At 51.3% G+C, this 26,542-nt stretch overlaps 1 protein-coding gene across 1 annotated transcript in view; it reads right to left on the reverse strand.

Moving 5' to 3' along the window:
- LOC127575050 (obscurin-like protein 1) overlaps window positions 1-26,542 on the reverse strand; it is a 105,326-nt gene that overhangs the window by 76,431 nt on the left and 2,353 nt on the right. The window contains 5 exon segments of the mRNA XM_052024681.1: window positions 5,003-5,278; window positions 7,487-7,753; window positions 10,057-10,362; window positions 15,834-16,094; window positions 22,846-23,115. Coding sequence (XP_051880641.1) covers window positions 5,003-5,278; window positions 7,487-7,753; window positions 10,057-10,362; window positions 15,834-16,094; window positions 22,846-23,115 — 1,380 coding nt within the window.

Genomic DNA, 26,542 nt, shown 5'->3' on the forward strand with positions numbered 1-26,542 from the left:
AGGAGGCAGAGGATGGATGTTTTTCTGACTGAATGTCTGTACGACAGGGATTGGTGCGGTGACCTTTGCTCTCTGTGATGCACATTAATGACTTGGATGTGAAGGGAGGGCGTATGACGAGTAAGCTTGCAGGTGACACACAAGTTGGCTGCTGTCGTGGATATCAAGGAAGGTTGCCGCAGGCCGCAGCAGGATGGAGATCAGATGGAAAGTTGGCTGGTCATAAGCAGATGGAATTTAATCTTGACATGCGTGAGGGGTAGGACGTGTACTGTAAATGGTGGGGACCTAAGGAATGTTGATGAACAGAGAGACCTAGAGGTCCAGTTCCCTGAAAGGGGCAAGTGAAGGAGTCATATGACATGCTTGCCTTGATAGGTCAGGGCATAGAATATAAGAGATGGGACATTATGCGGCAATTTTACAAACACTGGTTAGAGCACTCTTGGTCTATTGTTGTCAGTTCTGGTCACCACACTATAGGAAGGATATGGCTGCACTGGAGAGAGTGCAGAGGAGATTCACCAGGATGTTGCCTGGATTGGAGGACTTAAGTTATGGACAGATATTGGACAGACTGGGCTTGTTTTCCCTGGAGCGAAGGAGGCTGAGGGGGTGACATCACAGAAATATATAAAGTTGTGAGAGACACAGATAGGGTCGGCATTGGAATCTTTGTCCCATGGTAGGGATGTCACAGGTTTAAGGCCAGAGGAAGAAGTTTTAAAGGTGATTTGAAAGGAATATTTTTCCACAGGGAGTGGTTGATGTCTGGAACACAGTGCCGGAAATGGCGGTGGAATCAGATACAATTACAACATTTAAGAGGCTTTTAGACAGAACAAGGCAAGGCATATGGTCCTAATGTGGGCAAATAGGATTAGTGTCAATGGGCAAAAAGGTCAGCATGGATACGGTGGACCAAAGGGCCTGTTTCTGTGCTCTACAACTCTATGACCTGGGGTTGTGAAAGGCGCTAAATAAATGCATGTTCTTTCTTTTATATGTTTGAGTAGACAAAGCTCTCTGTGACCTCTCTTGTGACTCCCAGGCTGTGAAGTCTCTCTGGGGCTTTTCTGGGGAACAATATCAGAAACAGTGTTTGGAAATGAAAAAGCAGTATGCGTTGGAGACCTGAAATAAGAGCTGACTCTGTTTCTCTCTCCACAGACGCTGACTGACCTGCTGAGCGTTTCTAGTTTTTCCTGTCATAGAGTCATACAGCACGGAAACAGGCCCTTCAGCCCAACTCATCCATGCCGACTGTGTTGCCCAGAGTTAGTCCAATCTGCCTGCATTTGGCCCGTAGCCCTGTTAAACCCCTCCCATCCATGTACTTATCTAGATGGCTTTTAAACGTTGCTAATGTGCCCGCCTCAACCACTATATATGGCAGCTCATTCCAAATACGCACCACCCTTTGTGTGAAGAAGCTCTGTTGAGCATTGGAGGCTGAGGGGAGACCTGATAGAGGTTTTTAAAATTATGAGAGGCATAGATAGGGTAGACAGTCAGAATCTTTTCCCCAGGGTAGAAATGTCAAACACCAGAGGACAGGCTTTTAGGGTTGGAGGGGGGAAGTTTAAAGGCGAGGTGAGGGGCAAGTTTTTTACGCAGAGTGTGGTCAGTGCTTGGAATGGGTTACCAGGGGTAGTAGTGGAGGCAGGCGGTCTGGTGGATTTTAAGAGGCTTTTAGATAGACACATGAATATGAAGGGAATGGAGGGATGTGGATGATACACAGGAGGAGGGCATTTAGTATAAATTGGCATCAAGATCGGTACAACATCATGGGCCGAATAGCCTGTCCAGTGCTGTACTGTTCTATAGAACATAGAACATTCCAGCACAGTACGGGCCCTTCAGCCCACAATGTTGTGCCGGCATTTTATCCTGCTCTAATATCTATCTAACCCTTCCCTCCCACATAGCCCTCCATTTCTCTATCATTCATATGTCTAAGAGTCTCTTAAATGTCCCTAATGTATCCGCCCCCACAACCTGCGCCGGCAGTGTGTTCCACACACCCACCACTCTGTGTAAAAAACTTACCGCTGACATCCTCCTTGTACCTTCCTCCAATCAACTATGTTCTATGTCCCTTTTAAATCTCTCACCTCTGATCTTAAACCTATGTTTTTAGCACCCCCTCCCTGGGAAAAAGACTACGTGCATTCACCCTGTCTATGCCCCTCATTTTATATACCTCTATCAGGTCACCCCTCAATCTCCTACATTCCAGGGAATAAAATTCTAGTCTACACAACCTCTCCTTGTGACTCAGGCCCCCTGTTATCAGTAAGAGCGGCTTTGATTCTGTGGGTGTGAGCAAATCCCCTACTTTTCACCAGTAACTGCTAACGAAGGAGAACTTGTGGTTGTATAGGGGACCATCAGAATTCACGGAGTTCAATAGTGCCGCAGTCTCACAGCTCCAGTGACGCAGGTTCGATGCTGACCTCGGGAGCTGTCTGTGTGTGGAGTTTGCATGTTCTCCCTGTGACCGCGTGGGTTTCCCCCCCCCAGGTGCTCCGGTTTCCTCCCACATCCCAAAGATGGGGGGGGGGGGGTCGGTGGATTAATTGGCTGCTGTCAATTACACCTTGGTGCAGGTGAGTGATAAGATAATCAAAGGGGATCGTGTGAGGGAGAATAAGTTGCAGAGATATCAGGAAATAATAGTCATATAGCATGGAAACAGGCCCTTTGGCCCATCAAATCTGAACTGATCATCAAGCACCCATTTTTACACTAATGTACCCAAACCTATTTTATTCTCCCCACATTCCCATCAACTCTCCCAGATTCTACCCCTCACCCCCTCACCCACACACTAGGGGCAATTTACAACAGCTAATTAACCTACTAGCCTGAATCTTTTTGGAGTGTGGAAGGGAACCGGAGCACCCGGAGGAAGCCCACACAGTCACGGAGGGGCGGTTGGGGGGGGAGGGCATGCAAACTCCACACAAGACAGCACCAGAGGTCGGGATCGAACCTGGATCACTGGAGCTGTGAGGCAGCTGCTCTACCAGCTGCGCCACTGGGCCACAGGAGTGGGGGGATGGGACTGCTCTGCTGGGAACTGATGGGCTGAATGGCCTCCTTCCGTGTTGGAATGAGTCAGGGACACTTAGTTGAATGGCCAAGTTGATCTATGCTTGGTGGTTCTGGTTCAGAGAGGGATGTGACCTGACACGTGGGCAGAATCTCCACTACCTCCTTAAGGTGTTGACCCTCAGGGCGAGGTTTCTTTCATTTGTTCCCAGGACATGGGATATGTTGCTGGAATTTGCAGCCCATTCCGAGGTATCTATCGTGTATCTATTGCGTGCAGTTCTGGTCACCTAACTATAGGAAGGATATCAGTAAGATTGAAAGAGTGCAGAGAAGATTTACTAGAATGTTGCCGGGTCTTCAGGAGTTGAGTTACAGGGAAAGATTGAACAGGTTAGGACTTTATTCTTTCGAGCGCAGAAGAATGAGGGGAGATTTGATAGAGGTTTACAAAATTATGGGGGTAGGCTCCTTCCACCTAGATTAGGAGAGATAAGTATGAGAGGACATGGCTTTGGTTTAGGGGGAATATTAGAGGGAACTCCTTCACTCAGAGAGTGGTGGGAGTGTGGAACGAGCTGCCATCTGACGTAAATGCAGGCTCTTAAGTTTTAAGAGTAAATTGGATAGATACATGGATGGGAGAAGTCTGGAGGGTTATGGACTGGGTGCAGGTCAATGGGACTAGCGGAATAAAGTTTCGGCACAGACTAGAGGGGCAAAATGGCCTGTTTTCTGTGCTGTAGTGTTCTATGGTTCTATGGTTCTATGGAATGTAGTGAAAATACCTGAGCCCACTATGCCTGTCTCAAAGGAGGAGCTTTGCAGTTTGATGCAAACCAACAATCAGTGCAACATTGCTGACAAAGCACCCACAACCACATTCATTAAACAGCATTCAGTGCTATAAGCTATCCCAAGGAACTTAGATTCGTAGAGATATACCCATTCTGGTCGTCTCATTACAGGAAGAATGTGGAGGCTTTGGAGAGGGTGCAGAAGAGGTTCACCAGAATGCTGCCTGGATTAGAGGGCATGAGCTATAAGGAGAAGTTGGACAAACTTGGATTGTTTTCTCTGGAGTGTTGGAGGCTGAGGGGAGACCTGATGGAAGTCTATAAGATTATGAGAGGCGTAGAAAGAGTAGACAGTCAGAATCTTTTTCCCGGGGTAGAAACGTCAAGTACTAGAGGACATGCATTTAAGGTGAGAGGGGGGAAGTTTAAAGGAGATGTGTGGGGCAGGTTTTTATAGACAGAGAGTGGTGGATGCCTGGAACAGGCTGCTAGGGGTGGTGGTGGAGGCTGATATGATTGTGGTGTTTAAGAGTCTGTTAGACAGACACATGAACATTCAGGGAATGGAAGGATGTGGCTCATGTGCAGGCAGAAGAGAATTAGTTTAATTTGGCATCACAGTCAGCACAGACATTGTGGGCCGAATGGCCTGTTCCTGTGCTGTACTGTTCTGTGTTCTATAATATGGGAATAGGTCCTTCGGCCAACCGAGTCCATACTGACCAGCAACCGGTCTACACCAATCCTACGTTAACCTCATTTCTTTGCTCTCTCTACGTCCATAGCAACTCCCCCCAAGGTTCTACCCCTCACCCACACATTACAAGCAATGTACAGCAGCCAATTAACCTCTCAACCTGCATGAATTTGGGATGTGGGAGGAAACCGGAGCACCCGGGGGAAACCCACGCGGTCACAGGGAGAACGTGCAAACTCCACACAGGCAGCACCAGAGGTCAGGATTGAACCTGAGTCTCTGGAGTTGTGAGGTGGTGGATTTACCCTCTGCACCACCGTGCACCCTGCTGTCTCTGCAAACAGTATCTCCTGATATATCAGGGCCACCATTCAATCTGAACATGATGACCAAACAACGATCCCTGCTCTGGGGTTAACCCCCCTTTGTCTCGGACTGAAGGAAGTCCTACCCAACACAGTAACGCAGAAGGTCATGAGGTCATCCCCGGCATCGCAGGTGTACTGTCCAGAATCCGAGGACCGGCTGGACTGGATGATGAGCTTCCTTGTCTGGCCACAGGACTGCAGCGATATCTGGTCACTCGGCGTGAGCTCTTGGCCGTCCTTGAACCAACAGACCTGGATGTTGGCCCTGGACAGCTCGCAGGACAGCACGATTGACTCCGAGGCCGTGACCCTCAGCTCCTTCTCCATCCCCGGGCTCAGTGAGATCCGCACCGGGACAGCTGAAACACAAGAGGCCCAGGACAAAGGTTGTGAATAACATGAGCATCCCTCCACACCGTCCCGTCACACACTCCCAGGGTCAGACACAGAGTGAAGCTCCCTCTACACCGTCCCATCACACACTCCCGGGCTCAGACACAGAGTGAAGCTCCCTCTACACCGTCCCATCACACACTCCCGGGGTCAGACACAGAGTGAAGCTCCCTCTATACTGTCCCATCACAAAGTCCCAAGGCAGGGACAACACGGTTAGGCACAGAGTACACTATACTGGTCCATTGTATATCCAATGCCAAGAAAGGCAGGATTTTGGTCTGTAGGTTTACGAGAACAGCAGGATAGTGAAGCTGAGGGCAAGGTAAGATCAGCTATTGAATTTGCAGTGGCTCGAGGGTCCGAATGGCCTGCTGCTGTTCCTACTCCTCGTGCCTTGTGCATCTTCCACGCCTGGCTTTTGAGGATGCTGGAGCCTTGTTTGAAATAGTTAAAGTTGTTTGAGGTCAGAGACAAACAAATGCAGTGATACCGTATCCTTGTAAAAGTGAGCTTGGTGTGGTCACAGGCTGATGAGGCAGCAGAGTCTCAGTGACCTTGGAGATCTGTGCGAACCTGCCGAGCTTATGTTTGGGAATACCATCAGTGTGTGTGTTGGATGCTCCCCATGGGGAAATGGGAGTGAAGCAGGCAGAAGGACCAGCCTGCACACCGTGCTTTGGTCAGTTTCCATCCAGCCTCAATGACACAGCCGCTGCCTCCCAGTGTCAGAGACCAAGGTTTGATCCCGACCTCTGGCGTCATCTACGTGGAGTTTGCATGTTCTCCCTGCGTGGGTTTTTCCCAGGTGGTCTGGTTTCCTCCCACGTTCCAAAGGGTGGTGCGTATTTGGAATGAGCTGCCAGAAATAGCGGTTGAGGTGGGCACATTAGCAACGTTTAAAGGCCATCTAGATAAGTACATGGATAGGAGGGGTTTAGAGGGCTATGGGCCAAACACAGGCAGATGGGACCAGCTCGCTGGGCAACACAGTCACCATGGACGAGTTGGGCTGAAGGGCCTGTTTCCTTGCTGTAAGACTCTATGACATCCCAAAGACGTGCAGGTTGATGGGTTAATTGGCTGCTGTAAATTGCTCCTGGTGTGTGGGTGAGGGGTAGAATCTTGGGGGAGTTGATGGGAATGTGGGGAGAATAAAATGGGATTAGGGGAAGGCAGTTGTGTGGTTGATGGTCGGCACGGATTCGGTGGGCCAAAGCGCTGTGTGACTCGATGAACTTTCCTCGGTGAGAGATTTGGAGCAGGTGAGTTGGATTTCAGCTGCTCACATGGAATGGAAATGGCTGGACGGGGTGGACAACCTCTTTCTACAGATGTACGGTGGAGAGCATCCTGACTGGTTGCATCACCGCCTGGTATGGAGGCTCCAATGCACAGGGTCACAAGAGGCTTCAGAGGACTGTAGACTCGGCCAGCTCCATCACAGACACAACCCTCCCCACCATCGAGGACATCTTCAAGAGGCGGCATCCATCACTAAGGACCCTCACCATCCGGGACGTGCCCTCGTCTCGTTACTACTATCGGGGAGGAGGCACAGGAGCCTGAAGACCCACACTCAACGATTTAGGAACAGATTTCCCCCTCCGCCATCAGATTCCTGAATGATCCACCAACCCATGAAAACTATCTCATTATTCCTGCATCTATGACGGGAAATAAACAGTCGACATTTTGGGTTGAGACCCTTCATCAGACTGTCTAGTTCCCTCCACAAATGCTGCCTGACCTGCTGAGTTCCTCCAGCATTTTGTGTGTGTTGCTCCGGATTTCCAGAATCTGCAGAATCTCTTGTGTTACCTCATTATTCATTTTGTTTTTGGAATATTTATTTATTGTAATTTATAGTCATTTTCATGTCTTTGCTGCTGCCACAAAACAACAAATTTCACATCATACATCAGCGTTAATAAATCTGATTCTGGTTCTGATTCTGATTTTGATTCAGAATCAGAAATCTCATTCTGGTTTTGATTTTGATTCAGAATCAGAAATCAGATTCTGGTTCTGATTTTGATTCAGAATCAGAAATCTGATTCCGGTTCTGATTTTGATTTAGGAATCTGATTCTGAATCTGTTCCCTAATTACAGGCTCCTTGGGCTGAATGGCCTCCTCCTGTTCCTGTGGGAGAGGCTTGAACTCCACCCTCACCTTTAACGAACAGGATGGCGGAATCCCTCACGCCGTGCGCAACGAAGGTTATCTCTGCCTCGTTCTCCTCTAGCTTGGCTCGCCGGATGAGGAGGGAATGCTGAGACCTCGACTGCTGGATCCCGAATCGCTCATCCTCCTGCAGCTGCCTGCCCTTCATGTGCCAAGTCCCAATGACCGGGGCAGACAGCTCGATGGCAAACTCCACGTCTTCCTCCTGGCAAACTGTCACGTCGTTAAGGTGTGTGCGAATCCTAGCCACTGGCACTGAAAGGAGAGAGGGAACGTTACTGGCAGACCATCAAGAACACAGCCCTCCCCACCATTGATAGTATCTACAGGAGGCACTGCCTCAGGAAGGCGGCATCCATCATCAAAGACCCCCACCATCCGGGCCGTGCCATCTTCTCGCAGCTACCATCAGGCAGGAGGTACAGAAGCCTGAAGTCCCAGGTTCAGCTACTGTCCCACAATCATCAGGTTCTTGAACCAACCCACACAACCCTAATCCTACCTCAGCAACGGAACACTACAGATCACCTCTTGTACTACCATCGACTTGTCTCTGTGGTTTTTTGCACCTTATGTCTTATTTTGAACAGTGTTTTTCTTCACTGTATTGCATAATTTAGGTATAATTGATGTCCTGTGTGTGGTCTGAATCTACATACCTGTGACGTCTCAAGCAAGTTTTTCATTGTACCTATACCTCACCATACTTGTTCTCCGGTTTCCTCCCACATTCCAAAGACGTACGGGTTAGGAAGTTATGGGCGTGCTATGTTGGTGCCGGAAGCGTGGCGACGCTTGTGGGCTACCCCCCAGAACACTCTACGCAAAAGATGTATTTCACTGTGTGTTTCAATGTACATGTGACTAATAAAGATCTTACTTATACATGACAGTAAACTCGACTTGACTTGATCTGACACCTTTACCGCATTATGAAGCTTGGGCTACAGCTGGAGTAGGTGAAAGATGCACGTTGGTCTGCCGAAACCTATTGGTCTTCCAGTGTAAAATGTCCATAGGTAAATGCTACAGACTGTATGTGTGCGTGTTTGTGAATGTGCACGTGTGTGCCTGTGTGTTTGTGTGTGTTTGTGCATGTCTGTGAATCTGCATTTGTGTGTGTGTGTGTGTGTGTGTGACCTATGTGTGTGTTTGTGTGTGTGTGTGTGACCTATGTGTGTGTTTGTGTATATGTCTGTGTGATTGTGTGTGTGTGTGTGTGTGTGTGTGTGTGTGTGTGTGTGGGTGGGTGTGTGTGTGTGAAAATATACCACCCCCACACCTCTTCATCCTCTGCCCCATGAACACTGTCCCACTCTGAATACCCCTCCCAACATCACCTCTTCCTCCTGCACTCCTGCAATCAGGTGGCGCTCCCTCACTCTGCTCCCCTCCCTCTCCGACACCCCCCACCCCCTGCCCCACCCCCGCCCCACCACTTACCCCCTGCTCCACCACCCACCCCCTGCCCCAACATCACCGCCTGACCCTGCCCCACCACCCAGCCCCGCCCCACCACCAACGCTCTGCCCCACCCTCACCCCCTGCCCCACCCCCACCCCCTGCCCCCTGCCCCACCCCCTGCCCCCTGCCCCACCCCCACCCCCTGCCCCACCCTCACCCCCTGCCCCACCCCCACCCCCTGCCCCACCCTCACCCCCTGCCCCACCCCCTGCCCCACCCCCACCCCCTGCCCCACCCTCACCCCCTGCCCCACCCCCTGCCCCACCCCCTGCCCCACCCCCACCCCCTGCCCCACCCCCTGCCCCACCCTCACCCCCTGCCCCACCCCCTGCCCCACCCTCACCCCCTGCCCCACCCCCACCCCCTGCCCCACCCCCTGCCCCACCCTCACCCCCCTGCCCCACCCCCTGCCCCACCCCCACCCCCTGCCCCACCCTCACCCCCTGGCCCACCCCCTGCCCCACCCCCACCCCCTGCCGCACCCTCACCCCCTGCCCCACCCCCACCCCTGCCCCACCCCCACCCCCTGCCCCACCCTCACCCCTGCCCCACCCCCTGCCCCACCCCCACCCCCTGCCCCACCCTCACCCCTGCCCCACCCCCTGCCCCACCCCCACCCCCTGCCCCACCCTCACCCCCTGCCCCACCCCCACCCCCTGCCCCACCCTCACCCCTGCCCCACCCTCACCCCCTGCCCCACCCTGTGCCCCACCCTCACCCCCTGCCCCACCCTCACCCCTGCCCCACCCCCTGCCCCACCCTCACCCCTGCCCCACCCTCACCCCCTGCCCCACCCTGTGCCCCACCCTCACCCCCTGCCCCACCCTCACCCCCTGCCCCACCCCCTGCCCCACCCTCACCCCCTGCCCCACCCCCTGCCCCACCCCCACCCCCTGCCGCACCCTCACCCCCTGCCCCACCCCCACCCCCTGCCCCACCCTCACCCCTGCCCCACCCCCTGCCCCACCACCCCCACCCCGTGCCCCACCCCCACCCACTGCCCCACCCTCACCCCTGCCCCACCCCTGCCCCCTACCCCACCCCCTGCCCCACCCCCACCCACTGCCCCACCCTCACCCCTGCCCCACCCTCACCCAGGTGTACAGCTCCAGGGAACTCGGCGTGCCCGCCCCGGCCATACTTGTTGAGGGAGCAGACGCGGAAACGGTAACGGGCTTCGGCGGGGACACTCTCGCCCAGGATCTCCACCGCCGTGCTGCCCTCGGTGGTCAGGCACTGCACCCACTCCTCTGCCCCCATCTCCTGCCGCTCCACCACGAAGCCCGTGGCCCCGGTACCCCCGCAGTCGGCCGGTGGGCCCCACAGCAGCGAGGCCGTGTTCGGTCGCTCGCAGTTCATCCGGGCATTCACCGGCGCTCCGGGGACCGTCTGTCTCCTGGCTGCAGGGAGGAAAACGATGTCAGAGCCGGAGGGCCAGGAGCAATTCAGCCCATCGAACTTGTTCCACGCAAGGTCCGCAGAATCATAGATGACTCTCCTCATCCCTCCCACGACCTATCTGTCCCACTGCCGTCTGGCAAGTGGTACCGGAGCATCCGGGTCAGAACTATGAGACTGTACAACGGTTTTTTACCCCCAGGCTGTCAGGCTCCTGAATACCCTGGAGACAGTCTCAGACAAATGCCACGTCAAAAGCCCTAGTTTGCACAACGGCGTATAAGAACTTTGGCTGCTGCTGACCATGTTTATACAATTAGTGCAACACACTGAGTTCTGTATTTTCTACGTCCTACTCAGTTTTGCACTAACTCTGCACTAAATTTGTATTCTGTATATACTGCTTTATGCACTATTGTACCTGCACTATTTTTTTTGTCTGCGTTTATTGTACGTCCTCTGTTCTATGTACGTCCTCTGTTGTGTGAGACATTTCGTTCCTCCGTGTGTTTTTATAGCACGGGGGTGACTGACAACAAAGTGACTTGAACTTGAACTTGAAGGGGATCTGCAGATGCCGGAATCTGCAGCGACCCACAAAATGCTGGAGGGACTCAGCAGGTCAGGCAGCATCTGCGGAGGGGATAAACATTCGACGTTTCATCGATTTCTCTAACTTCCGTCAACTATTTTTCCCCCTTCCCCCCTCCCCTTAGTTTCCCCTCATTCCTGTGGCCCCCTCACCCCTTCCCTTTCCCCTCCTCTGCCCTCACGACCTGCCCATCGCCTCCCTCTGGGTCCCCTCCCCACCTCCTTCCCTTTATTCCATGGTCCACTGTCCTCTCCTATCACATTCCTTTTTGCCTCTTCTCTCACCTCCCAGCTTCCCACATCACTCCCTTTCATCCCCCCTCCCCCACCTACCTACCCTCCCCCTCTCACCTGGACTCACCTGTCACCTGCCTGCGTGTGCTCCTCCCCCTCCCCCCCACCCTCTTATTCTGGCTTCTGCCCTATTCCTCTCCAGTCCTGATGAAGGGTCTCGACCCGAAACGTCGACTGTTTATTTCCCTCCAGAGATGCTGCCTGACCTGCTGGGTTCGTCCAACATTTTGTGTGCTGCATCATTCAGTAAGATCAGGATCTTGGCCTCAGCACCACTTTCCTGCGTCAGTCTACACTGTGGGATCGGTGGTGGAGAGGGTCAGCAGCTTTAAGATAAGTTAAGATAAGATTTCTTTATTAGTCACATGTACATCGAAACACACAGTGAAATGCATCTTTTGGGTAGAGTGTTCTGCGGGCAGCCCGCAAGTGTCGCCACTCTTCCAACGCCAACGTAGCATGCCCACAACTTCCTAACCCGTACGTCTTTGGAATGTGGGAGGAAACCGGAGCACCCGGAGGAAACCCACGCAGACAAGGGGAGAACGTACAAACTCCTTACAGGCAGAGGCGGGAATTGAACCCGGGTCGCTGGTGCTGTAATAGCATTACGCTAACCGCTACACTACTGTGCCTGGGCGTTAAACATATTGGACAACCTGTCCTGGGCCCAGCACACAGATGCAATCACAGGGAAGGCATGCCAGTGTCTTTGCTTTCTCAGGAGCTTAAGGAGGTTGGGCTTGTCACCGAACACTCTAACGAACAGCTACAGATGTTACTGTTGAAAGTGTCCTGACTGGGTCCATCATGGTCTCGTACGGCACTTCGAATGCACAGGAACATAAGAAGCTGCAGAGAGTAGTGGACTCTGTCCAATACATCACGGGTTCATCCCTCCCCACCATCGGGAGTATCTACAGGAGGTGCTGCCTCAAGAAGGCAACACCCATCATCAAAGATCCCCACCATCCGGGCTGTGCCATCTTCTCGCAGCTCCAGTCGGGCAGGAGGTACAGAAGCCTGAAGTCCCACACCAACAGGTTTAGGAACAGCTACTTCCCTTCAACCATTTGGTTCTTGCAGGCATGGTAGTGTAGCGGTTAGCATAACGCTTTACAGCGCCAGCGACCCGGGTTCGATTCCGGCCACTGTCTGTAAGGAGTTTGTACGTTCTCTCTGTGTCTGCGTTGGTTTCCTCCGGGTGCTCCAGTTTCCTCTCACATTCTAAAGACGTACGGGTTAGGAAGTTGTGGGCATGCTATGTTGGCGCCGGAAGTGTGGCGACACTTGTGGGCTGCCCCCAGAACACTCTATGCAAAAGATGCATTTCACCGTGTGTTTCAATGTACATGTGACTAATAAATAAATACCTTATCTTGTCTTATCCTCTTGAACCAACCGGCACGATCCTAATCACCACAGTTTAGCAACACTATTACCACTTCCATCACTTTGCACTAAAATGGACATTTTTTTGTTTTAACAGTATTCTTTCTTGTAAAAATTGTGTATAATTTATGTTTAATTTATGTTTTCCTTGTGAATGCTACTTGTCTGATGCTATGTGCCTGTGATGCTGCTGCAAGTAAGTTTTTCATTGCACCTGTGCACACATGGACTTGTGCATCTGACAATAAACTTGACTTTGTCTTTGACTGACTGTTACGCAACATCCAATCCACTGAAAGTAGCCGTGCAAGTAGTTTGGGTGGTAGATTGGCATGGTAGTGTAGCGGTTAGCGTAATGCTATTACAGCGCCAGCGAACCGGGTTCAATTCCGGCCGCTGTCTGTAAGGAGTTTGTACGTTCTCCCCGTGCCTGCGTGGGTTTCCTCCGGGTGCTCCGGTTTCCTCCCACATTCCAAAGACGTACAGGTTAGGAAGTTGTGGACACTATGCAAAAATCTATCTAACTGTGTCTTAAATATATTTCATGAGTTAGCCTCTACTGCTTCCCTGGGCAGAGAATTCCACACATTCACTACTCACTGGGAAAAGCAGTTTCTCCTCATCTCCATCCTAAATCTATTACCCTGAATCTTGAGGCTATGTCCCCTAGTTCTAGTCTCACCTACCAGTGGAAACAACCTTCTTATCTATCCCTTTCATAATTTTATATAAGATTCCTTCTCATTCTTCTGAATTCCAGTGAGTATAGTCCCAGGTGACTCAATCTCTCCTCAATGGCTGAACCCCTCATCTCCAGAATCAACCTGGTGAACCTCCTCTGCACCACCTCCAAAGCCAGTGCATCTTTCCTCAAGTAAGGAGACCAGAGCTGCACGCAGTACTCCAGGTGCAGCCTCACCAGTACCCTGTACAGTTGCAGCATAACCTTCCTGCTCTTAAATTCAATCCCTCCAGCAATGAAGGCCAACATTCCACTTACCTTCTTGATAACCTGTTGTACCTGCAAACCAACCTTCTGCGATTCATGCACAAGAACTCCCAATCCCTCTGCACAACAGCATGCTGCAATCTTTCACCATTTAAATAATAATCTGATCTTCTATTTTTCCTTCCAAACCTGATGACCTTGCATTTACCAACATTGTACTCCATCTACCCACTCACTGAACCTGTCTATATCTCTCTGCAGACTCTCCGCATCCTCTGCACAATTTGCTTTTCCATTCAATTTAGTGTCATCAGCAAACTTCGATACGCTACACTCGCTCCCCTCTTCCAAATTGTCAGTGTAGATCGTGAACAGTTGTGGGCCCAGCACCGACCCCTGCGGCACCCCGCTCACCACTGATTGCCAACCAGAGAAACACCCATTTATCCCAACTCTCTGCCTTCTGTTGGTTAACCGATCCTCTATCCATTGCTAATACATTATCCCCAACTCCATACATCCTTATCTTATGGATAAGTCTGTTATACGGCACCTTATTGAACGCCTTCTGGTACAAGCAGATACAATAGTGGTTTAAGAGACACATGGATATGCAGGAATGGAGGGATCGGGATTATGTACAGGAGGAGGGATTTACTTTAATTTGGCATTGTGCTTGGCACAGACATCATGGGCTGAAGGGCCTCTCTTCCTGTTCTGTACTGTTCTGTGTTCGATGTTCTATTGAATGAGATCGATGACTGACAGCCACAGCTCTCTGGGGGCTGTGGAAAATCCAACACCCCTTGTAAGAAAGGCCAAGGGAAGCACAATGTTGGAGCTGCTAACTCTCAGCTCCAGAGACCCAGGTTCGATCCTGACCTCGGGCACTGTCTGTCTGTCCGTGACCACGTGGGTTTCCCCCAGGATGCTCCTTTCCTCCCATATCCCAAAGATGTGCGGGGAGATCAATCTGCCACTGTAAATCTCAGTGGTTGGCTTAGAACCAAAGGAGAATTGATGGGCATGTGAGAGAGAGAGAATACGACAACAAAATATGCAGCGGCGGAGGGTGGAGGGGAACTGATAGAATTGGCAGGGATGCAATGGGCTGAATGGCCTCCTTCCATGTGATAGTAAATTGGTCATATCATTTGATTCATAGATTCAGAGAGTTATACAGCATGGCAACCACCTAAACTAAACCCATTTGTCTACACTAGCTCTGCATCCTTCTACACATTGACTATTTGAGTGCCTAATATCCCAAAAACACACTCATTGTATATGATTCCACCTGCTCCTCTGGCAGTGAGTTCCAGATATCAACCACTCTCTAAGTTTGCTCTCGGATCCCCTTTAAAACTCTTTCTTCTCACCTTGCTGCCCCTTGTCTTAAATGGGCGACTCATAGAACATAGAACACTACAGCACAGTACAGGCCCTTCGGCCCACAGTGTTGTGCCGACATCTTATCCTGCTCTAAGATCTATCTAACCCTTCCCTCCCACATAGTCCCCTGTTTTTCTCATTCATGTGTCTATCTAAGAGCCTCTTAGATGTCCCTAACGTATCTGCCCCCACAACCTCTGCCGGCAGTGCATTCCACACACCCACCACTCTCTGTGTAAAAAACTTACCCCTGACATCCCCCTTATACCTTCCTCCAATCACCTTAAAATGATGTCCCCTCGTGTTAGCCATTGTCGCCCTGGGAAAAAGTCTCTGACTGTCCACTCGATCTGTGCCTCTTATCATCTTGTACACCTTTATCGTCACCTCTCATCGTCCTTTCCTCCAAAGAGAAAAACCCCAGCTCACTCAACCTATCCTCATAAGACGTGATAAGATGGACTCTTGACCTCACAATCTACCTCATTGTGGCCCTTGCACCTTATTGTCTGTCTGCAGTGCACTCTCTCTCTAACTTTAACGCCTTATTCTGCATTCTGCTATTGTTTTCCCTTGTACTACCTCGATGCACTGATGTGATGAAATGATCTGTATGGATAGCATGCAAAACAACGTTTTTCACTGTACCTCAGTACATTGTGACAATAATAAACCAATTTACCAACTTTACTTGGGCCTCCTGTCTCTGAACAGGACTGGAGCTGCCATTATAAACCTGCACCCTCTCTTACCAAAGGAACAGCCTGTTGCTTTGGGCCCTCTTTGGCTGGCCCCTTACAAAATGGTGTCATGTACAGGTCGGAGAGCTTTGGGATTGGACGTTGGACAACTCACGTTTCACTCGGAGCTGGGACGATGACTTGGAGTCACTGATCACAAAGGTGATGACACCGGCGTCCTCCACGGTGGAGTTAACGAAGACCAGGATGTGCGTCTTCCCGAAAGATTTGATGATGGTCTTGTGCGACTCGCTGAGAAGCTCCCCGTCCTTGTACCAGCGAACCTCCACGTTCTCCTCATCCAAGTCCACACAGAAGGCCGCGTTTTCCCCCTCCACCACGTCCAGCTTCCGTGGCAACCGCTTCACGATCTTACCTTGGGCAGGAGGAGAACAATAAGGGAAATATCAGCAACAGGCTATTTTGGCTCTTGAGACACTTACTATCCCCACTACTGGCACACCGCAGTTACTTGCCCAGCAACTCCCAAACCAGTGACTTGGAGTCAACAGAGCGGCATTCAGAAAGTTGTGAGCAATTTTGGGTCCCGTATCCAAGGGAGGATGTGCTGGCCCTGGAGAGGGTCCAGAGGAGGTTCACAGGAATGATCCCAGGAATAAAAGACTTAACGTATGAAGAGCGTTTGATATCTCTGGGCCTGTACTCGATGGAGTTCAGGAGGATGAGGGGGGATCTCATTGAAACCTGCCGGATGCCGAAAGGCCTGGATAGAGTAGACGTGGAGGGGATGTTTCCATTAGTAGGAGAGTCTAGGATCCGAGGGCACAGCCTCAGAATAAAGGGACGTGATTTAAAACTGAGATGAGGAGGAATTTCTTCAGCCAGAGGGCGGTGAATCTGTGGAATTCGTTGCCACAGAGGGCGGTGGAGGCCGAGGCCTTGGGTGTAGTTAAGGCAGAGATTGATAGGTTCTTGATTGGTAAGGGGATTAAGGGTTATGGGGAGAAGGCAGGAGAATGGGGTTGAAAAAAATGAGCCATGATTGTATGGCAGAGCAGACTTGATGGGCTGAATGGCCTAATTCTGCTCCTATATCTTATGGTCTAAGAACAGAAACAGGCCCTTTGGCCCAACTCGTCCAATGCTGACCAAGGTGCCTACTTGAGCTAGTCCCATTTGCCTGCGTTTGGCCCATATCCCTCTAAACCTTTCCTATCCATGTACCTGTCCAAGTGTTATTGTACTTGTCTCTGGCAGCTCGTTCCATATATTCACCACCCTCTGGGTGAAAAAGTTACCCCTCAGGTCCTTTTAAATCTTTTCCCTCTCACCTTAAGCCTATGCCCCCTAGTTTTTAGTTCACTTTCCCTGAGAAACAGACTGTGTGCATTCACCCTGTCTATGCCTCCCATGATTTTATACACCTCTGTAAGGTCATGTCTCAGTCTCCAACACTCCAAGGTGTTGCATTTTGGAAGGATAAATCAAGGTAGGACATACACAGTAAATGGTAGAGCACTGAGGAGTGCGGAGGAGCAAAGGGATCTGGGAGTTCAGATACATAATTCCCTGAAAGTGGCGTCACAGGTTGACAGGGTTGTAAAGAAGGCTTTTGGCATCCTGGCATTCATAAATCAAAGTATTGAGTACAGGAGTTGGGATGTTTTGGTGAGGTTGTATAAGACATTGGTGAGGCCAAATTTGGAGTATTGTGTGCAGTTCTGGTCACCTAACTATAGGAAGGATATCAGTAAGATTGAAAGAGGGCAGAGGAGATTTACTAGAATGTTGCCGGGTCTTCAGGAGTTGAGTTACAGGGAAAGATTGAACAGGTTAGGACTTTATTCCTTGGAGCGTAGGAGGGGAGATTTGATAGAGGTTTACAAAATGATGAGGGGCATAGACAGAGTAAATGCGAGTAGGCTCTTTCCACCTAGATTAGGAGAGATAAGTATGAGAGGACATGGCTTAAGGGTGAAAGGCGAAAGGTTTAGGGGGAACATTAGGGGGAACTTCTTCACAGAGAGTGGTGGGAGTGTGGAACGAGCTGCCATCCGACGTGGTAAATGCGGGCTCACTCTTAAGTTTTAAGAATAAATTGGATAGATACATGGACAGGAGAGGTCTGGAGGGTTATGGACTGGGTGCAGGTATATGGGACTCGTGGAATAAAGTTTCGGCACAGACTAGAAGGGCCGAATGGCCTGTTTTCTATGCTGTAATGTTCTATGGTTCTATGAATAAAGTCCCAGCCTTTAAGCCAAGCTTAGAGCCTTGCAGCCTAATGGCATGAACATTGAATTCTCCCACTTTAGGTAATCCCCACCCCCCTTCCCCACAACACCCCCACTCCCCCCCACCACTCTTCTTCTCTTCTTCCTTTTCCTAACCTTTTTTCCTACCTTTTTTTCCCTCTCTCTCCTTCCCTTTGACCCCGCCCCCGGTGGATCTGCTCTCCCCTCCTCCCCGCACCTGCCCGTCACTATCTCTTACCTGCATCTACCTATCACCACCCTGTGCCCACCCTGCCTCCCCTCTTTAGTCCACCTATCACTGCTCTGCTTTTCCCTCCTATATATTGGGCTTCCCCTTTTCCTATCTTCAGTCCTGCAGAAGGGTCCTGACCCGAAACGTTGACCGTCTGCTTTTCTCCACAGATGCTGCCTGGCCTGCTGAGTTCGTCCAGCATCATCGTGTTTCTCATCTAGATTCCAGCATCTTTGTTCCTCTATAAAGTCCCAGCCTGTACAACTTCTCCCTATAACTCTTGGGGTCCACATCCATAGATCCCTCAAGGTTGCCATGCAGGTCGATAGGGTTGTTAAGAAGGTGTATGGTGTGTTGGCCTTCATTAGTCGGGGTACTGAGTTCAAGAGCCGCGAGGTGATGTTGCAGCTCTATAGAACTCTGGTCAGACCACACTTGGAGTATTGTGTTCAGTTCTGGTCACCTCATTATAGGAAGGATGTGGAAGCTTTAGAGAGGGTGCAGAGGAGATTTACCAGGAGTTGCCTGGATTGGAGAGCATGTCTTATGAGGATAGGTTGAGTGAGCTAGGGCTTTTCTCTTTGGAGAGAAGGAGGATGAGAGGTGACTTGATAGAGGTGCACAAGATGATAAGAGGCATAGATCCAATGGACAGTCAGAGACTTTTTCCCAGGGCGACAATGGCTAACACGAGGGGACATAATTTTAAGGTGATTGGAGGAAGGTATAAGGGGGATGTCAGGGGTAAGTTTTTTACACAGAGAGTGGTGGGTGCGGGGAACGCACTGCCGGCAGAGGTTTGGGGGCAGATGCATTCAGGACATTTAAGAGACTCTTAGATAGACACATGAATGATAGAGAAATGGGGGGCTATGTGGGAGGGAAGGGTTAGATAGATCTTAGAGCAGGATAAAATGTCGGCACAACATTGTGGGCCGAAGGGCCTGTACTGTGCTGTAGTGTTCAATGTTCTATGTAACTCAGGCTCTTGAGTACTGGCAACATTCTCGTAAATCTTTGCAATCTTCCCAGCTTAATGCGGTCTTTCCTACAACAGGGTGACCGGAACTGAACACAACTGGTGTCTACCGTCAAGAAGGACAAGGGCGGCAGGTACAGGGGAACACCACCACCCGCAGGTTCTCCTCAAGCTTAGAAATACATCACCATTCCTTCCTGGTCACTGGGTCTAAAGCCCAGAGCTCCCTCCCCAACAGCGATATGGGAAAAAGGGCTGCAGTGGTTCGAGAAGGCAGCTCACCCCCACCTTCTCAAGGGCAATGAGCGACAGGCAATAGATGCTGGCCAGATCCCAGAAAAATGAATACGTTAGAGAAAAAGTATCTGCTTTGTTATTCAACAGATAACGTCTGAATTTCTGCCTAAACTCCACTTTCCTTTTCAATTACAATGTTTCCACTAATCTCAGTCTTCAATGACTTGGATGAGCATCAGGAGGTCCCCGGAGTACAGAATTCCAAATGTTCACAGCCTCTCGCTGGAGGGATTTCTCCTCAGCTCAGTCGGAAGTTGGCCAAGAAAGCTCACCAGCGCCTCTACTTCCTCAGGAGGCTAAAGAAATTTGGTTTGTCCACTTTGACTCTCACCAACTTTTACTGATGCACCATAGAAAGCATCCTATCTGGATGCATCACGGCTTGGTACGGCAACTGCTCTGCACAGGACCGCAACGAACTGCAGAGAGTTGTGGACACAGCCCAGCGCATCACAGACACCAGCCTACCCTCCTTGGACTGTCTTTACCTCTTGCTGTCTTGGTGAAGCAGCCAGCATAATCAAAGACCCCACCCACCCGGGTCATTCTCTCTTCTCTCCTCTTCCATCAGGTAGAAGATACAGGAGCCTGAGGGCACGTACCACCAGACTTAAGGACAGCTTCTACCCCACTGTGATAAGACTATTGAACGGTTCCCTTATACAATGAGATGGACTCTGACCTCACAATCTACCTTGTTGTGACCTTGCACCTTATTGCACTGCACTTTCTCTGTAGCTGTGACACTTTACTCTGTACTGTTATTGTTTTTACCTGTACTACATCAATTCACTCTGTACTAACCCAATGTAACTGCACTGTGTAATGAATTGACCTGTACGATTGGTATGCAAGACAAGTTTTTCACTGTACCTCGGTACAAGTGACAACAATATATCAATACCAATACCAAGTGGCAGCCCTGTTACCCTGACTCGGTGAAGCGCTGGCTCTCAGCGCTACAGCTGAGGGGAACGATCTCTCTGCTGACCTCCGTCAGAATCTGCCATCCCCACCTGATCACCTCCCGTTCTCATAAACCAATCGTAGGATGACCCCCCTCGCTACTCAAAGGAAACCTCACCTCTGCCAGTCAGCAATATCTCAGTGAGTGACTCCCAAACTTCTGAGTCAGACGTCAACCGGTTCAAACCCAAGATGTCTTTCCATAGCTGGCCCTTCCCACAGTGACCATCCCTCAGTACCCCCTCTTTTTTTTTGTACAAAACGTTTATTTGGTAAAAACACTACAAAAAACAACCAACAGCAAATACACTACAGCTAGTACAGAAAGACACTACTAGGCAAAACTAATACCCGTGCAACACTACGCCCGCTACCGCAACACACAACACTTCATACCAAAATGGCATTGGTGTCGTCCATGACACACACGATCCCCTGAGGGGCCCACTGAGCGCGGAACTCGGCCAGGGCGCCCACAGAGACCGCGTGCTCCCTCTCCAAAGACACCCGCGCACGCACGTAAGCATGGAAGACGGGCAGGCAGGCCGAGCGGCCGGAACCCTCGGCCGCACGCCGCCGCGTCCTATGGATGGCCAGCTTGGCCAGGCCCAGCAGAAGACCCACCAGGAGATCCTCCACACACCCCGCCCCACGCTGCACGGGGTGCCTGTAAACCAACAGCACCGGGCTGAAGTGCAACCAGAACTTAAGCAGCAGCCCCCTCAGATATGCAAAGAGGGGCTGCAAACTCTCACACTCCGCGTACGCGTGGTACACCATCTCCTCCTGGCCACAGAAGTGACAGGCGGCCGGAGTGTCTGTGAACTGGCTTAAGAATCGGTTGCACGGCACGGCCCGGTGCAGCACCCGCCACCCCAGTTCCCCGATGTACAGCGGGAGGACTCCCTCATATAGAGACCTCCATCGGGGACCCTCCCCCCCTCTGCCCGCTGGCAAGACAGCCCGCCATGGCATGTCCAGCCAGCAGACCAGGGCTAGGAAGTGAAAGGTGTGCAGGAGCAGCCCATATAATAAGCGCCTCGGCGCCTCGCGGAGCGGCACCGTCGGCATGTCCCCCAGGCAGCTCAGGTTGTGCTGGGCCACCTCCTGAGACAGACGTCGGGCCCTGGGCCTAACCAGCAATTCCGGCAGTGCGGGGGCCAGTGCTGCCGGGACTCCCCCCCCGGCACCCCCTGCGACGGGAGGGGGAAGGGTCACGCGCTCGCCGCACGACACCGCGCCCCACACCCACATCAGATCTCGGTAGAACCCGGCAGACCTGCGGAGGATGCGCGAGTGCCAGAGAGTCTACTCGGCCGCATCCTCCACCAGAGTCAACTGGGCAAAGTATTCGGGTCTGCTGGTGGGGCCGTGGCAAGAGGACTCCCTGCCGGAGGAGTTGCAGCCCTTTGAGTGGAGCACCATGCTCCTGATCTACCTGGGGGTCTACCTGTCTCCAGCCGAGGGGTCCTGGCCAGCGAGCTGGCAGGAGTTTGGAGCAAAAGTCTCCGCCCTACTGGGACGCTTGTCGGGCCTACTTCGGGTGATCTCATACGGAAGCAGGGCGCTGGTTATTAACCTGCTGGTGGCCTCCATGCTGTGGTACCGGCTGGCCACGCTAGTGCCACCCAACGTCTTTGTTGCCACCACCCAGAGGAGGTTGACGGACTTTTTCTGGAGCAGCCGGAGACACTGGGTCTCTGCAGCGGTCCTAAGTCTGCCATTGGCGGAGGGGGGGCCAGTCGCTGGTGTAAGTGTGCACTCAACTGGCGGCCCTCTGCCTTCGGGCACTGCAGAGATACCTGTATACTGAGCACCCCCCGCGGTGGCATGAGCTGGCCACCTATTTCTTCCACCAAGGACGCTGCCTCCGGGAGCGGGCGCGTCTCCCGGTGGAGACCGTCCACTGTGTCATTCCGCGGGAACTGACCAGGTTGTACCGAGATCAGTACTGCCCCTCCACACTGTGACCCTCCGTCAGTACCACCCCGCCACAGTGTGACCCTCCCTCATTACTGCCCCTCCCACAGTGTGACCCTCCCTCAGTAGAGCCCCTGCTACAATGCAACACTCCCTCCTCACCACCCTGCCAACCCTCAATACAGCCCCACAATTTGGCACTCTCTCAGTTCTGCCCCTCCGACAGAGCAGCACCCCCTAACACAGCATCTCCAAGTGTGCAAAACCAGCCCCCCCCCGACACTACAGCACTCTCTTAGTCCAACCCTGATGTTGGGACCCCCTTATATTCCCAGTACCCCTAACCCCCCCCCCCCACCCTCTCAGCCACCTCCACACAAGGTCTAAGGAGCCTTGAAGCCTCTGGTTATCCAACACCAACTGTATGGCGTTGGGTTCTGAGGCGACTGAAGAATCACTAGCCTGGCCACTCCCAACAATCCAACAGGGAAGTCACCTCAACACCCAGATCCCTCACCTTTCACAGCCACCTCAGCAACACTCCTTCCTCCATCTTTCATCTGGCAGAGGTAGATGCCGTCATCGTCCATGGTGATGTCCTTGATGGTGAGACGTCGCACGGTCCCCTGCTGCTCGATGACATACTTGGCACTGGGCTGCAACCTCCGGTCTTCGAGGTACCAGGTTGCTGGGACGGACTCAGCCGGGACCTCACACTCCAGGACAGCCTGCTCCCTCTCCTTCACCTCAACGTCTCGCAGCTGGCTTCGAAACTTGGTCTTAGGTTCTGCAGGGGACACAACCAGCAAGTGAGGTCGGTGTAAAGGTAGATCTCTATAAACAGAACCACAGGGGGAATCCCCCGGTTACAGAAGACCTGACTTACGGAAATCCAACTCTACGGAAATTCTCCCAGACTCTGCTCTCGAGTACGTTACTCAAATCTCTGCACCAGGACACTATGCAGTGATCATCCACAGAACAACCCAATGCTTTCTCGAAACTCTCCTTCTGATCCCCTGAGACACCTCTCTTTAATGTACACTTTATTTCATTAAACCGCCAAAGGTTTTCACACTGATTGGCAGAACAGTTCCCCCAGGATGCACTCAGACCAACATTTGTCACAATTCACATTCTGGTAACACCTCCTATCACCTCTGCTGATTTTCCCCACTGTACACTTTGCAAATCAGTCCCCAAGGGCTGTCGAGGCTAAAGGTTTCACATTACAATTTTGGGGGAATTTGTTCATTTCCAACTTACGGAAAATCCAATTTATGGGCAGTTATCAGGAACAGGATAGAACATAGAACAGTACAGCACAGAACAGGCCCTTCAACCCACATTGTTGTGCCGACATAGCTAATCCCTCCTACCTGCAGAATGCCCATGTCCCTCCATTTTCCTCTCATTCATGTGCCCATCCAAGCCCCTCTTAAAAGCCCCCAATGAATTTGCCTCCACCACCCTATCAGGCAACGCATTCCAGGCATCCACCACTCTCTCAGTAAAAAACGTACCCCTCACGTCTGTTCTGAACCTACCCCCTCTCACCTTAAATGCATGTCCTCTGGTATTGGATCGCTCAATAATGGGAAAAAGATATTGCTTGTCCACCCTATCTATGCCCTTCATCATTTCATACACCTCCAGCAGATCACCCCTCAGCCTCTGCCACTCCAGAGAAAAGACCCCAAGTTTGTCCGGCCTCTCCTGATAGCACATGCCCTCTAATCCAGGCAGCGTCTTAGTAAACCTCCTCTGCACCCTCTCTAAAGCCTCAGCATCCTTCCTATAGTGAGGTGACCAGAACTGCACGCAATACTCAAAATGCAGCCTAACCAGAGTTCTATACAGATGGATCATAACTTCTTGACTCCTGTACTCAATACCTCGATTAATAAATGCAAACATTCCATAAGCCTTCTTAACCACCCTGTCTACCTGTGTAGCCTCTTACAATGAGTCATGGACTTACACCCCGAGGTCTCTCTGCTCTTCAACACTGTTAAGGGTCTTAAGAGTGATCTTTACCTAAAGCTGGGGGCCCACTGTACCTGGGGGCCTGCTGTACCTAATAATTCACAAGGACGTCAACAGTATTCATAAATAGTGTTTGTGATGTTTAACCTCAGGAGTTTGGGGAAAATTCTACTGCTCTTAGCTGGCACAGATAGAGGCCATTCAGCCCATCAGGTCTATGCCAGCTCCCAGGATAGCAACCCCATGTGTCCCATTCCCCTCTCCCCTGCAGCTTATTCTCTCTCACTTACGTCCATCGATTCTTTGGTTCTTTAGACATTAACCTTCGTTAATGAGGCAATGTACAGCAGCCCCTTCACCTAACAAACAGCACGTCTTTGGGCTGTGGGAGGAAACCAGAGCACCCAAGCAGTTCACAGGGAAAACATGCAAACTCCACACAGGCAGCACCCGAGGTCAGGCTCAAAGCCGGGTCTCTGGTGCCTGCAGTGCCAGTTTGCCACGGGATCTTGCTTTTAATTCATTCTTCAGGATCTGAGCCTCACTGACTTGACCAGCATTTATTGTCCATCCCTAAACCTTCCATTCCTTCAGCCACTTCAGAACCAATTACTGGGTCTGAAGTCCATATCGGCCAGACCAGGTAAGAATGGAGACACAAGAGACTGCAGACGCTGGGATCTGGAGCAACATACAATCTGCTGGAGGAACTCAACAGGTCGAGCAGCATCTGTGGGGGGAAGGGATAGTCGACATTTCAGGTCGACACCATTCATCAGGACTGACAAGTTTTCCCCTGACATCAGGAAACCAGATCCAGTAATTTTGTGACTATCATCAACTAGTTTTTATTAGACGTCCCAATTATAACCTGAATTTAAATTCCATAGTTACCCTGGCGGGATTTGAACTCAGATATCTGGGTTGTTAGTCCAAGCTTCCGAATTAGCCCAGTCAGTTAACTGCTAAGTTAATGGTGCTCTGGTTTCGGATCTCAGTTGAAGAGCAGTTCCTCAGACAAGGCACCAGCCCTTTAGTGTGTGTTTGAGTTGCTGAAGTTTGATTGAATCTGAAACCTCCTGCCTCAGAGTCAGTGATACAACCAGACTGATGAACCAAGCGTTGGAATACAGGATGTCCAGAGTTATAGTCATACAGCATGGCAACAGGCCATTTGTCTCAACTCATCCATGCCGATCAAGATGCCCATCTAAGCTAGTCCCCTGGGCAGGCACGGTAGTGTAGCGGTTAGTGTAACACTATTACAGCGCCAGCGACCCAGGTTCAAATCCGGCCGCCATCTGTAAGGAGTTTGTACGTTCTCCCCGTGTCTGCGTGGGTTTCCTCCGGGTGCTCTGGTTTCCTCCCACATTCCAAAGATGTACGGGTTAGGAAGTTGTGGGCGTGCTATGTTGGCGCCGGAAGCGTGGCGACACTTGAGGGCTGCCCCCAGAACACTACGCAAAAAGATGCATTTCACTGTGTGTTTCGATGTACATGTGACTAATAAAGATATCTTATCTTAAGAAAGAAAGATTTGCCCTCATTTGGTCTATACCCCCCTAAACCTTTCCTATCCATGAAAAACACGATGATGCTGGAGGAACTCAGCAGGCCAGGCAGCATCCGTGGAGAAAAGCAGGCGGTCAACATTTGGGGTCAGGACCCTTCTTCAGGACCAGTGTTTTTCATCTAGTTTCCAGCACCTGCAGTCCTTTGTTCCTCTTTCCTCTCCATGTCACTGTCCAGTTATATTTACATATGACACAGGAGGAGAACATTCAGTCCATCGAGTTCATGCTGGTTCACAGAGCAATCCCATTCCCCCACTAATTTTCCTGACAGCGGTGCAGCTGCCTCACAGCTCCAGCAACCCAGGTTCGATCCTGACATCAGGCATTGTCATGTTCTCCCTGTGACTGCATGGGTTTGTAGATTCATAGAGTCACACAGCACAGAAACAGGCCCTTCAGCCCAACTGGTCCACGTCGACCAAGATGTCCACCTAAGCTAGTCCCATTTGCCTGTGTTTGGCCCATATCCCTTTAAACCTTGAGTAATACACAAAAAGCTGAAGCAACTCAGTATCTATGGAGGGAAATGGACGATGGACATTTCGGGTTGTAAGTATGTAAGTACATCCAGTGCAGACAAAGCGTCTCGACCCTAAATCTCGGCTGTCCATTTCCTTCCGCAGATGCTGCCTGACCCGTTGAGTTGTGTGTTGC

Source organism: Pristis pectinata, chromosome 1 (genome assembly GCF_009764475.1).
Source record: "Pristis pectinata isolate sPriPec2 chromosome 1, sPriPec2.1.pri, whole genome shotgun sequence".
NCBI classification, from domain to species: Eukaryota; Metazoa; Chordata; class Chondrichthyes; order Rhinopristiformes; family Pristidae; genus Pristis; species Pristis pectinata.